Source organism: Corythoichthys intestinalis, chromosome 3, assembly GCF_030265065.1.
Source record: "Corythoichthys intestinalis isolate RoL2023-P3 chromosome 3, ASM3026506v1, whole genome shotgun sequence".
In the NCBI taxonomy this organism is placed as follows: domain Eukaryota; kingdom Metazoa; phylum Chordata; class Actinopteri; order Syngnathiformes; family Syngnathidae; genus Corythoichthys; species Corythoichthys intestinalis.
In genome coordinates this window covers 21,912,761-21,926,472 of record NC_080397.1, presented here as the reverse complement: position 1 = coordinate 21,926,472, position 13,712 = coordinate 21,912,761, and the positions used below count along the sequence as shown (strand labels likewise).

The window sequence follows — 13,712 nt, the reverse complement described above, 5'->3', positions numbered from 1 at the left end:
CTTGCTGTAGTCCCTAATGAAGCGACGATAGAAATTGGCAAAGCCCAAGAATCTCTGTAGTTCTTTGCGGGTACTGGGAGTAGGCCAGTCAATGACTGCCTTTATCTTTATCGGGTCTGGTCTGAGTTGCCCCTGGGCGATGATGTAGCCCAAAAAGCTCACTGAAGACACATGAAATTCACACTTCACCGGTTTAACAAAAAGCCGATTTTCCAAAAGCCGCTGCAGGACAGTCCTGACATGATGGCGATGCTCTTCTAGGGAACAGGAAAACACAAGTATATCATCAAGGTAGATAAACACAAAGCGATTCAGAACGTCTCTGAACAGGTCGTTCATGAGTCTGAAAAACCGCGGGGGCATTTGTTAGCCCAAAGGGCATGACTAAATATTCAAAATGACCAAGGGGAGTATTGAATGCTGTCTTCCACTCATCCCCCTCACGATTCGGACGAGATGATATGCAGTACGGAGATCCAGCTTGGTGAAAAACCTGGCGTGACTGAAGGGCTCAAAAGAAGGGTCAATTAGAGGCAAAGGGTACTTATCTTTTATTGTTATCTGGTTTAGACTGTGGTAATCAATGCAGGGCCGCAGGCCGCCATCCTTTTTGCCCACGAAGAAGAAGCCTGCGCCGACCGGGGAGGAGGAGGGACGGATGATACCAGAAGCCAAGGAGTCTCTGATGTAGTCTTCCATAGCTTCCCTTTCAGGACCGGATATGTTATAGAGTCTGCTTGTTGGAAGGGGTGCCCCAGGCAGGAGATCAATTGCACAATCATAGGGGCGATGGGAAGGTAGAGTGTGGGCGAGGTCCTTGCTGAACACTGTCGCCAAGTCATGGTATTCGGGGGGTACGTTTGAGAGGTCAGGAGGCTCTGGAGGATGGGCTGGCTCTGTGACCGATTTGCCGGGGGTATGTGCTGAGCCAAGACACTCCAGATGGCAGCGATTGCTCCACCCCACAATCTTCCCCACCGTCCAGTTGATGTTTGGGTTGTGAAGTTTGAGCCAGGGGAGACCAAGGATGATATGTGCCACTGGAGAGGAGATAATAAACAACTGTATTAATTCATGATGATTGCCAGAGACCTTAAGCATGAGAGGGACGGTGCGATGAGTTACTGAAAACAGTTTTCTACCATCCACCGCTTCCACCACTTTGGGGGCCTTGAGGGGTTCGAGAGGGATTTCAGTTTGTTTTGCAAAACCTTCGTCCATAAAACTGTCGTCAGCGCCGGAATCGATGAATACATGAAGTGGCATGGCGTCTAAACCATTGGAAATGGTAGCTGGGAGTACGAGTCGGGACAGAGCAGGAATCTGAGGAGGTTTGACTCACCATGGTGTTCCCTTTTATCTGGTGAGGCCAGTCTTTTGGTTGTGCAGGGCAGAGAGGGGGTTTCGGTCGCTGAGTGTCACTGGGGGATGGTTTGATGATATCGGCAGAGGGTGACATGAGTGGCAGAAACAGACGTGACTTGATGGCTTTCTCCCTCTTGCGTTCTCTGATGCGATTATCAATCTTTATTGCTAGGGAAATTAGCTCCTCCAGGGTGGAAGGCTCATCCCGTATTGCAAGTTCGTCCTTCAAGTAATCTGCCAAATTACGGGAAAAGACAGATTAAAGCCTGCTCACCCCAGCCACTCTCTGCAGCCAAGATACGAAAAGCAATTGAGAAGTCCGCCACTGATTGGGAACCTTGCTGGAGAGAAAACAGGCGGCTTCTGGCCTCTCTCCCACGAACAGGGTGGTCAAATACTTTGCGTAGTTCTCCAGAAAAAGCTTCAAAAGAGCACAGCACCGGGGAATTTTTCTCCCAAAGTGCGGTTGCCCACTGACCAGCCTTCCCCCTCAAGAGGTTAACACAAAAAGCAACCTTAGCAGCGTCGGAGGCATAACTTGAAGGCTGCATAGTAAATACAAGGTTGCAATTAAGCAAAAAACAACTACATGAGCCCAACTCCCCAGAATAACACTCAGGAGTTGGTATAAACACGCCCGGTCGAAGTGGGGGTGATGGCCCACCAGTAGGACTACTCACGGGCAAATTAGGTCCGGCCCTGGAAGTGAGGGATTGTGAGAGCTGTGTCCTCACCTGCTTCAAGTCCATAGAAACTGCCTTTAGCGTCTCTTCTAAGCTACGTAGCATTTGCTCATGATTACTTAGCATATGTCCTTGGTGTCCGAGGGCCTCTTGGAAGCAGTTGGAGGTCGCTTGGTCCATTTTTCTTTTGGCCAGATGATTATGTTACGGCAAACTTGGAAAAGTCGATGCGGACCAAAGTGCGACCAGGAAACGGAAGTGGAGTGAAGGGTTTTTATTGAACAATGGCTATGGCTGTGGCTTTGGCTGCGGCTGTGGCTGCGAGGGCTTGGAGGGTGGGTGTCCTGATGGCAAAAAACAAGATTAGTCAAGAGTTCAATGAATGATCATCAAAAACTACAGGCTAGTTGGCCGATGTACCAATGGTGACTGGCGGAATCATCTGGCACCTGCTTGCTGCCCAGGCCGCGGCTTATAAGCAGTGTTGATTGCGATGAGCCGCAGGTGCACTCCCAGGTCTGCCACACCCAGCCTGCCAAGGTTGAACTCATGCCACATAACAGGAAGTGTAAAAACAATAAAAGCCAGTAGAGGGGAGTGTGGGCTAGGACCACTACACATTTTCCTTTGCAGTGCATGATAAGTTAAAATTGCAAAAGTGATTTGCAAGTATAACTTCTCAATAAACAGATATAAAATGCGTATGAGATAGCCCTTCTTTATAGATGCGGACTAAAACAGTCTCGATTCTTGGTTAAAAGCAAAAGAAAACGTGCAGGTAGTATTTATTTTACGTGAATATGACCGGCTCATCTTTAAGTTCACTGTGGCGCTGCCTTACCACAAGTCCACAGCAAAGAGCTTTTTATGTTGAAATTCTTCTGAATAAATGCTTAAATCCCAGAATTCTTTATATATATATGGACTAAAACAGTCAATTCTTGGTTAAAAGCACAAAAAAAAAGAAAAAAAAAAGGGCAGTTTGAATTTACTTAAATCTGTCGAAGAATGATGCTAGTTGTTTGTTGTGATAAGGGGGTTGCCACAATGGCTTTTTCTGTTCAAAATTCTTGTGAATAAATGCTTAAATCACTGTCTTTGTTAAAAGAGCAAAAAACCGGGCAGTTGCGCATCTATTTTACGTACATATGTCGAAGAATGACGCCAATGCCGTAGTGGTACGGTTCAAAATGCATGCATGGTACGAATTATAATATTTACCTTGAATCCTCGAACAAATCACTCCTGAGACAATCCTTCCCGTTTGTAGGCAGTACAGCTTTCGTAGTTCTTCAAAAATCCAAGCTTATATCCGACATGAATGTGTGTGAAGCTCGGCCCCCTATGATAAGGCGTGATGCAAAGAATGACGAAGTGTCACGTCAATAGATTATGAAGTCTATGATGCAGGCTATGCTGCTATATCGTCCCTACCAAGGTTGAGACCAAACCTACGCACTTCAACACCAGGGATGATATCCAGTGTGTTGCAAATGTTTACCTATTTGTTTCACTCCTAAGGCAGTAATTACTTCATAGGCAGTGTTTGACTTTTGGGGCGGGGGGGGGCACAAATGTTGATGACCACGAAACGTAGTGTCAGCAATAAAATTAACTTACAAGAATATTTATAGTAATAAGTGACAATGAGTGTTTTATGCTTCCCATCATTCTTGAGGGGAATTATAAATCAGGCTGCTTAGGGAATACTTTTCGCCAAGGTCGTCCTCGATTGAATATGGTACGCCCGCCGGTGCCTTGCCAATGTGGTTACCCCAGTCAAAAATTGTATCCCCTGGGCGGAGCCATATGGAGGTAGATTTGTGTCTTTAGTATTCAATCAAAAAAAAAAAAAGTTGCTTCAATTAAAAAAAAAAAAGTTTATTCGATCAAAATGTATATTTTCAACCAAAAAAAAAAACTCACTTCAATCAAAAAAAAAAAAAAAAAAAGCAAAAATAAATTTGAAACACAAAAAACTCAACAAAAAAAATGTCTGGGCCACATTTTGGCTTGGACATTTTTGTCTTTATTATTCAATCAAAAATATATATTTTCATTTTATAAACAAAAATCACTTCAATCAAAAAAAGAAAAATTTCAATCACAGAAAACGTTTTTGAATGCGAAAAAATTTGAGATGAAAATATTTGCATTCGAACACAATTTTTCATCGAAAAAGTTTTCTTTGATTGAAGCAATTCTTTTTTGTGTTTGGGCCAATATTAGGACATTTGTGTCTAAATCATTCGATCCCCCAAAAAAGTTGCTTCAATCCAAAAAAAAAAAAATATTTGAAAAATAAAATTGCCCTTCCCTAATATATATATATATATATTTTTTTTTTTTTTTTTAATTCTATGCAAAGCAAATGACCGTCTAAGGTGCTAGTCACATAATCTGTTCGAAAAATAATTTTGACCCATTATCAAAATCTATTTTTTTGTTCATTTCATTCATTTTTGTAGCAGTTTTATTGCTTTACAACTTATATATATATAGGTCAATTACATGCAATGACACTTTTCGGCCACCGGGGGGGTTTCCCCCCCCTTAAAATCCGCTTATGAATTACTTGCTAGGTTTTTTTGCAATTATTTTTTTCTTTGCCTGATTTTTCTTTTTTCCATCCATGCCTCATCAAGAAAATGTTCTTGGAATGATTCATGGTAAATGCTTTAACAGAAAAATAACATTTTTGCATATATGATTAATTAGCTTCAAAGTTGCTGCAATAGCATAAACTATGGTAGCAACTTTTGATGGTCAAGTTAATGAAGAAGCCAAGGTAGTCCCCCCAGATTTGTTTGAAATTATCGAAATAGTAATTGGGTTTGACTGACAGAGAGAAACTTTCAAATTACTTTTCCTTTTGTACTGCGTAGGCATATTCAAATTTGTGTTTATTAGTTAAATCATTGCTTCTTTTTTCTTAAATCATTAAACTTCTACTTAAGTGGAAAGTATGAGAGTGTGTAACTGCTTGAGCCTTAACTGTTAATAGGCAAGATAACGCTTAATCAGTCAACTTCAATGCATAGCATGCAATACAAGTACAATTTGAAATGGTAATTGTGTTTGGATCATTTCAAGTCATTGGAACAAAACAAGGGTGAATCACTGTCTGACCTTGAGGTTGTGCCATAAGTTAGTCAGGTGTTGATTGGACTGCTTGATCACAAAGTGCTCAATAATGACTGATTAAGGGTTTGACGTTAAGATAAAAAACAATTTGTCCTTTTACTCGCCGCTTGATTATTGTTGCCTGTTGAATACTGACAAAAACATTTTCTGCTGGAGCGGATAAGTGATGCGCAAACACATCTACTTCGACCTCGACGGTGCGTCTGTGACGTCACAGACAAGTGTCAATCGCACGTTTATAAAGAGAGGCAGCATGCACTGAAGCCTGCAACAAGCAAAAGCCCAGCAGAGCTCAGCTGTCTCCAGCCTGCAGTGATGGCGCGTTCCTCCGTTCTCCCTATGTGCGTCCTGGGACTTCTCGCCCTCGCCTCGGCCCTCTCCTCCGCCTGCTACATCCAGAACTGCCCCCGGGGAGGAAAGAGAGCCTTGGCCGAGACTCATGGACTCAGACAAGTAGGCAACTTTTACTCTTCTTTGCTTTTTAATCTGTTTGGTCGATTCCTTTAATAATATTTAAAACATTAAATAATTTCCAATTGTTTAAAATTCAGTTTAAATAGTGCATTTTTTCCGTATTCGGCTGGATCTATTAATAATAGGGATTGTATTTTAAAAAGAAACATAGAAATACTATATTCCTATTTAAATATGGTGAATGAACTCCGATATAGATGACCAATGGAAATTATTTTTGTAGCAAATTGATGGAGGTACAGGCAGTATTACTTAAGGTTTGTGATTTCTTCCAAAAGTTGCATTATTACAAGTGAACTTAATTATAGATGATAAAATTCAAGTTTTAAAAATGTTGCAGGGGTATCTAATTATAGTTAAATAATTGAATAATAATAGGTTTGCTATGAATAACTTAAAATTTTTTTTTTTTTTTTTTAAGTTGGCAGTAAGAGTATGTGATTCTGAAAAAAAAAAGTTTTTAATTAAAATCTGAAGAAAAATCCAAAAAAGACATACATTTTTTGTACACATCAAAATTATTTGTGACTTTCAAATTCTACATTGTAAAATAAATAATCATTCTTTTTTTTCTTTTTCCTGAAATATCTAATAATAGTTTCATAATACAAATATTTTTTTTAACAAAATCTTTCAAGAAATAACTAATTAACCCCTTCAGACCCACATTTTTTTGCTGGGCAAAAAAAAAAATATATATATATATATATATATATATATATATATATATATATATCTTCGCTGATTTTTACTCAAATACCAGAACAAAGAGCAATTTTTTTGGGTCGGGGATATTTCATGCTTTTATCGGTTATTTTTAATGTTAAAGTTACATCGTTTTTAATGAGAAATGAGCACTTTACGTTTGCCTTTTTGAAGTTGCTTTTTGTCTCAGCCATTTTTAAAGAGCTAAAAATAGCAACGAGGGCGTGCTAAACCTCATGATTTGATTTCGATGGGTAAAGTTCCATCCAATCATCTCCTAAAGGTGGCAATAGCAACTAAATTCAGTGTATTTATTGATTTAAAGGCGCGAACACGTCATGTCCTTCAGCAGCATGCTTAGGTCTGAAGGGGTTAAAATGTTAGTATTGCATTTTATCCCAAAATATCATTCACTTTAATATTGATTTAAAGAAACAATTAATTTTTCTTTATGGAAATATTTTTTCACCATTTGTATGTTATTATTGCATTTTACGGGATAAATTATTTATATACTTTTTTTTTTTTTTTTTTTTTACGTTTGATAGTATTTTTATTTAATTGTTTATTTAAACTACTGAGAACAGTTGATTTTTTTTTTCATTTTGCATGAAATTATTTTAAAGTTTTATAGCTGCCACCTAATGGCCATCAGTAAATATTTAGCGCAATATTTCTTTAAATCTACACATAAATTTGTTAAATTGCTCAGGGTTTGATGAAAGTGGATAAACAATACTAATTTACACAAATGTGCGGCTGAATGGGCACACAAGCAAAATGAAGGGGCTGAGTGCAATAATGGTTTAACCCAGGGGTCCCCAAACTTTTTCCTGTGAGGGCCACGTAGCTTTTCCCTTCTCTGATGAGGGGCCAGGGTCAGTTTGTCACAGAAAAAATGTGACGATTGCAGGAGTGCCTAAATGTAAAAAATTATTGTTTTTCAGAAAGCCAAAATCAAATAACCCTTTCTGGATTCTTCACGGAACAAAAGTAAATCAAATAAAAATAATAATCTAATATAATAATAATAATAAAACTATTAATTAAATAGATAATAACCAAATAACCCTCTCTGAGTTCTTCACAGAAAAAGGCCAGGAAATAAATAACACTATTGAGAAAAAAGAAAAAAAATCAAAATGCTCTCTGGTCTTGTTCAGGGGGCCGGACCAAATGTGGAGGCGGGCCGTATCCGGCCCACGGGCCGTAGTTTGGGGACCCCTGGTTTAACCCTTATAAGTCAAAATTGAAACCACGCCTTGATTTATACCAGTATTAATGTTTTTTCTTCATTTTTTAATTTAGCTTTTTATAAAAATATCAAAATCGAGTTAGCCCACTGTAGTTCTCAATGTCTCAATTGAGTTAAAGCTTGTGAAATAATGATTTTAAAAAAAAAAAAAAAAAAAAAAGAAATATTGTGTGATGTATGTGCCTTACAGTGCATGTCATGCGGCCCCGGGGAAAGAGGCCGTTGCTTCGGCCCCAACATCTGCTGTGTGGAGGGATTTGGTTGCATTCTGGGCTCTCCAGAAACATCTCAATGTGTTGAGGAGAACTACCTGATGACTCCCTGCCAGACTGGGGGGCGACCCTGCGGACGCGAAGGGGGCCACTGTGCTGCTTCGGGAGTCTGCTGTAACTCTGGTAAAAATAACAATGGAAAATGATATCAGTGTCTGTTTGTGTGTGTGGTTAGAATACTTTCCCCGCCTTTTTTGCAGAGAGCTGTGCAGTCGATTCCTCCTGCCTGGGGGAGTTTGAGATGGAGGATCCAGCTCAAACCTCAGCAGGGAGATCACCTGCAGAGGTGCTTCTGCGCCTTCTCCATGTAGCCACCAGAGGACAGACTGAGTACTGAAGACTGTATGTCCCTTCAAGTGCAATCATCTGTCTGGACTGCAAGACAGAGGCTTAACGCGCTCTTTAGGAGTGCAACCTGTCTAAACCGAACAAAGGTCCTAACATCAACTACACACTTAAAGAGCACATTACGCATCCATTTTGCAGAATGCAGCCAGATACACTTGCTTCAAAATACTCACTTCTTTGAGACTCCAAACTTGAAATCTACATTCACCTAATTCAGTGTTTCCCTAACCTCCATGAAGTCAGAGCATATACATTTTACGCAGAGAATGATTTTCAGATAAATTGGAGTGAACTGGATCATTTCCCTTGGCACTGGTTTGTAATCACTCACCTAACTCTTTAAGTGCCTAAATTACAAAATTGTGACAGCTAACATTGCTGACTATAAAAAGTAAGACCTGCAAATAAGACATATGTCGCCTTTTGGTGCAAAGTAGTAACGATACGAGGCACCGTATTTGCAGCTCTGGCTTGTTAAAGTCTGCGATGTTGCTAGTTGAAATTTTGCAACCTTGGCGCTTAAAAGCTTAAGTCACAGCTACTCATGTGTATCGTAACTTGAGTAGAACTCAATTGTCAAATACACACTTGATACTCTGTGGCGAAGAAAATGAACATTTCTCAGGCACTCTTTAAAATGAACAATGTGCATTTGAATCGTATCACTTTTCTTTGATGACAATCTGGTGCACATGTTGTAAACCAACGTCACTACCACAGCATATCAGTGTTTAGGCTCTAATAATAAGTGCATTGTTGTAAATAAATAAAACGACAATTTGAGATGACCTACAATGCCTGGGCAGTTTGTGCAGTGGAGACTATCTGGAAAAATGGAGGGAAAAAAATATTAAAAGTGTACCTTGAAAAGCTTTGAGTTGTATTTGTTCTTTGAGGCTCAAAATGGGGATGCCATATGTCGCAAACACAGTATGTGGATGTAAAGATATGTTTCTCAGCTGAATAAATGATTGGAATGACAGCAACACATTAGAAATGAGGAGCTCATTCATGAGTTTTCTCCATTTTCTGACAAAAACAGGACTCATTGATACAGCTGCGTGCAGTTGAGGCTCCAAGCAAGAAATCCCTGGGGCACCCAGCCATGCATGCTGCAAAAATATGGTTTTTGTGCACATAAATTCATAATAAGCCCTATTCACTGCGATGTCCCTCAACTTCCTGATTACTTCGGGGTTAGCGATAAGAATGTATCTTCAGTATTTCTTCAATGGTGATTGTATGTACTGCTCCATAATCCAACAAAGACATTTAAATTCAAAAGATACAAGTTAACATTGCAGTTTTTCTCACTTACTTTTGCACGTTTATCAGATCAGAATTGAAATTGTCAAAACTACTTGTTCACTCCTCGCAACATCATATCACTAGTGCACATCAAAAAAGCAGTTTCTCATTTCTTTGAGCAAGTTGCAAATGTTTTTCTGCATCCATGCAAATGATTTTGTAAAATTCTCTGCAGTTTCTTACATTATCAGTTGCATCTGTCATGATGGTCAAAATGGATGATCATGGTTCTCCAATGAATAGTCTTACCACCCTCAACATTTAGTCATTACTTCATTGCATAAGTCTTTACATGCAAAATGCATGAACATGTTGTCAAAACATGTCAGCATGTGTGTGCTTATTTCTAAGCATTTTCTTTACTTATTTTAAGTAACTTATTTTAACCTGCCAAAATTTGTGATAGATTGGGACAATGTGTATTTCCACCACTCTAACATAATCAGGGAATGGTTTGCAACCCACAACAGAATGGTAATAAGAGTTCCTCCCACCATACTCCCCATTCCTCAATCCCATAGAAGAATTTTTCTGAACATGGAAATGGCAAATGTATGATCGCCAGCCTCACACTTAGATGACTCTTCTGGATGCCATGAATGCAGCATGCAATGACATCACAGCAGATGCCTGCAAAGGCTGGATAAGGCATTCAAGAAGATTCTTTCCACGCTGTATAAAAAGAGAGGACATCCATTGTGACGTCGATGTGTAGAAAGAATGGGGGGGAAATCCCGACATGTAGCACTCAAACTTAAGTTGTGCCGATCGTTTTATGTTGACATTTGTAATATTGATTTTGTTTTTTTTTCCTTTGTGATACTGTGCTGTTTTTTGCTTGCTGTATCACAGTGACTTGGTCTTTTAGGAAATTGTAAAAGCAGTAAAAGTGTGAAATGAGTCTTGTCAGTCTCTTGCAATCGATCTCCCACACACAATGGTGTAATTTGCAATTTTCATCAAAACTTACATACACCATCTTCAGCATCAGAGCCTACCACCAGAGTAACTGTTCAATTGAGAGTATGACTAAGCAATTTGACTGTCTTGATTGTACACAAATAAACAAGGACTTGTCATTCATGCAGCAATGACATGTTCATTGTCACAGAAATGTACATTTGAGCGATAGACTAAGTATTTTGCACAAAAAATTGGCTTTTGCAGGTAATCCATGATGTTTTGCTACTTGTGTAACATGTTGTAAGGATTGAACAAGTATTTTTGTGCGAATTTCAATTCTGATCTGAGAAACGTACCAAAGCAATTGAGAAAAACTGTAATACTTTTTTCCGTTTGTCTTGATAATGTTATCTGTGATGTTAATGCTGCACACTATGAAACTGCACATCCACAACAACACAGTAATAAAACCCAATGAGCTGTCAAATTTAGATTTTAGCTTTCATTAGATTAGGATATGTGATCAGGAGTTTGATCCACGGTGATAGCTCATACATTGATACTAAAAGGAAATACATCACGAAGGTGAGGCTTTACACACGGGTAGGTTGCTAGCATTATTAGCGTTACTTAACTTCCATTCCCATCTAATCTAGAAAGTTCATTATAGTTAAATTCGAAATATGTATACATTTAGCAAGACAACATATTTCCTTGTCGTAAATAATATTAATCTTCATTATACCTTTCGAAATTTGATTTTTTTCCCTTGTATATCCTGGTGGTTAATATAAACTCAATGAAGTTTCAGAGGGATACACTTCTATCGTAAAACTCAGAAGAGGGTATAACGTCATGTGGACTACCCCTATAAGTAAACGCTACGCTAAGTGAGGCTTGCCTGGCTCTGCCAGACTATTCTCCACTGAGAGAAATAGTCTGGGAACCATCCCATTTACGGCCTTTTCGAGCAGATACAAAATCAATCGACAAATCAGATTCGTTTATTTGCGTGACGTGTTCTTCACGAGCAACGTCACTCTTGCGCGTCGAAAGTCGTCTCTTCAACAACACAGATGGTGAACGGCAGAGCCGAGAATATGTTCCAGTCCACGGTAAAATCAGTTTTAAATGACCAAAAACACATCGACACGAGTCATTGACAACAGTCTGTCTTGCGCTAGCCATGTTGAATAAACTCCGCTCTCTTCGTATGTTTACTTCCGCGCGCAGGTCCCTCGTCCTGCCGTCGCCATTTTACTAACGTCACGTCTGCCCGTCGCTGATTGGTCCACTCCGCTGTCTGTTTGCTGTGGCTTGCTCCGCCCTGGAAATTGTATCCGAGTGAATGGTGGCCAGACTCAATAGCTGGAACAGCGGTGAGTCTGGTGTACCAGGCAAAAGTAAGGCTACATCAAAAGAAAAATATGGTTAGTAGACACTATACTGGTATATAAAACATTTTAATAGAAAACCATTTAAGGTTATAAATAAATAAAGTCAAATAAAATGAACTTACACCCTTAAATGACACACTTACAGTAAGGTCCACTTTACTCAAAATATGCAGACAGCGACAAGTGCAAGTTGCTACAGTAGACTGGGTTAAGGGGGGGGGGGGGGGGGGTTGCTACTGTGGTGCCAGTTTTCAAATGGCCAGTGCTTGTTGTTTCCGTAGAGTACATTTCGGCAGCCCTCGGGGGCCCCTTTAATGGGTGGGGCCACAAGCAACTGTCTGGCTTGCCTCTGCGCTAGCCCCGCCTGTGGCTAGGTGTCCAGGTCCAGCATCATTATAGCATCTGCAGTTCTCCTGCATAAAAGTAACTATTTCTCCTATTTACTGTATCAAGACTTTAGTTTTCACCATGCTGATGCATTATTTTATATACTTGCCGATTTGATTTTTGTAATCTTACAAATTTTGCAGTGTTATTAATTTGCTACCAACCCTCTTATCTGTGGTGCTTCAAATATACAAAACATTGTTATTTTTTCTGTGCAATGACTTTAAATTAAATTTCTCATTTCCTTTGGTAAAGAGCTGAGTTTGAAACTCAGAACAGGCATGATGGCAAATGTTTGGACGGATGGAAATGGATCTTACTGTATTGTGATTCCTGCAAATGATTTAAATAATGAGTTGCCCGCCAAAGTGTCAGAGCAGGTGTGTTTCAACATGTCCACAGATGAAAGTCAGTGTGTGTGCCTGTGGCGATGGGAGTTGTTCCAGTTTGATCACAGATAAATATTGGATCGGGGCCAGTTAGAGTAAACTGGTCCACAAAGTTGCCTTTTCTGATGCTGATTGGCAGTTAGTAATTATTCCAAAAGATTTCAATGCCAAAGGTAAGTGTATTTGTACCCAGTCCAACATCCACATTAACTCAAGGCAGCAGCACCTGGACCTTGTCCAGCTTGACTTGGTGTTGGGTGATACTTCGTTCAAGTCTTGGTCAGACTAGGCGGAGGTGGGTAGAGTAGCCAAAAATTTAAGTAATTTAATTCAAGTAAGAGTAGCATTACTTCAAAATAATATTACTCATGTAAAAGTTTAAGTAGTCATCCAAAAAATGTACTCAAGTACAAGTAAAAAAGTATTCAGTGAAAAGAATACTCAAGTAAGAGTTGTGAGTAACTTCTTACATTTTTGTTTGATTTTTTTTTTTTAACAATATTTTTCTTCTCAGCTGTTGTTATAATGGTACTTTACAATAACCAATTACATCAACACATGAAGCCAAAGAAATACAGAGGAAAAAAACATCATTGAATTCAGCGAGAGAGAAAAAAATGACAGAAATGAAGCGTTATTCGGCCAAAGAAAATGAGTGCCCTCCAGTGGAGAAAATAGTTCCTAGTTTGAATAGTGAATAGTTCCTTCATAGTTCCTATTATGAAATTAAAAGGATCATATCTCCAGCTTTCCATGGTCAATCGGTGCCAAATAAAACTTGGGAGAAAGGTTCAAATCTACACTTTCGAGTCATACTGAGGGCAGTGCTCTATATCAAATACTTCATTTTTTACGGTGCTTTGAATACACCACGTGAACGAACAGGCTGGCGTGATCATAGAACGGCAAGCTTATGTCTGATTGGTATTATGGAGTCGTGATAATTGTTGCGACTTGTCATTGGTGAAATTGGTAGAGCTCCTCTTGGCATCACTGGCAAAAATAAATAAATCCAATATGTAGAATAAAGAGGAAAATTTTAACGACACTTGTACAGGACAAACTAGCAGAGTAAGAGTAGT

At 39.3% G+C, this 13,712-nt stretch overlaps 1 protein-coding gene across 1 annotated transcript; it reads left to right on the top strand.

Moving 5' to 3' along the window:
* Positions 1-5,507: 5,507 nt before the first annotated feature.
* Positions 5,508-9,099, top strand: avp (arginine vasopressin). The gene is made up of 3 exons (XM_057831999.1): positions 5,508-5,645; positions 7,817-8,021; positions 8,099-9,099. The coding sequence occupies exons 1-3, from the start codon at positions 5,508-5,510 to the stop codon at positions 8,233-8,235; spliced, it is 480 nt and encodes a 159-aa protein (XP_057687982.1). The 3' UTR covers positions 8,236-9,099.
* The last annotated feature ends 4,613 nt before the right edge of the window (positions 9,100-13,712 follow it).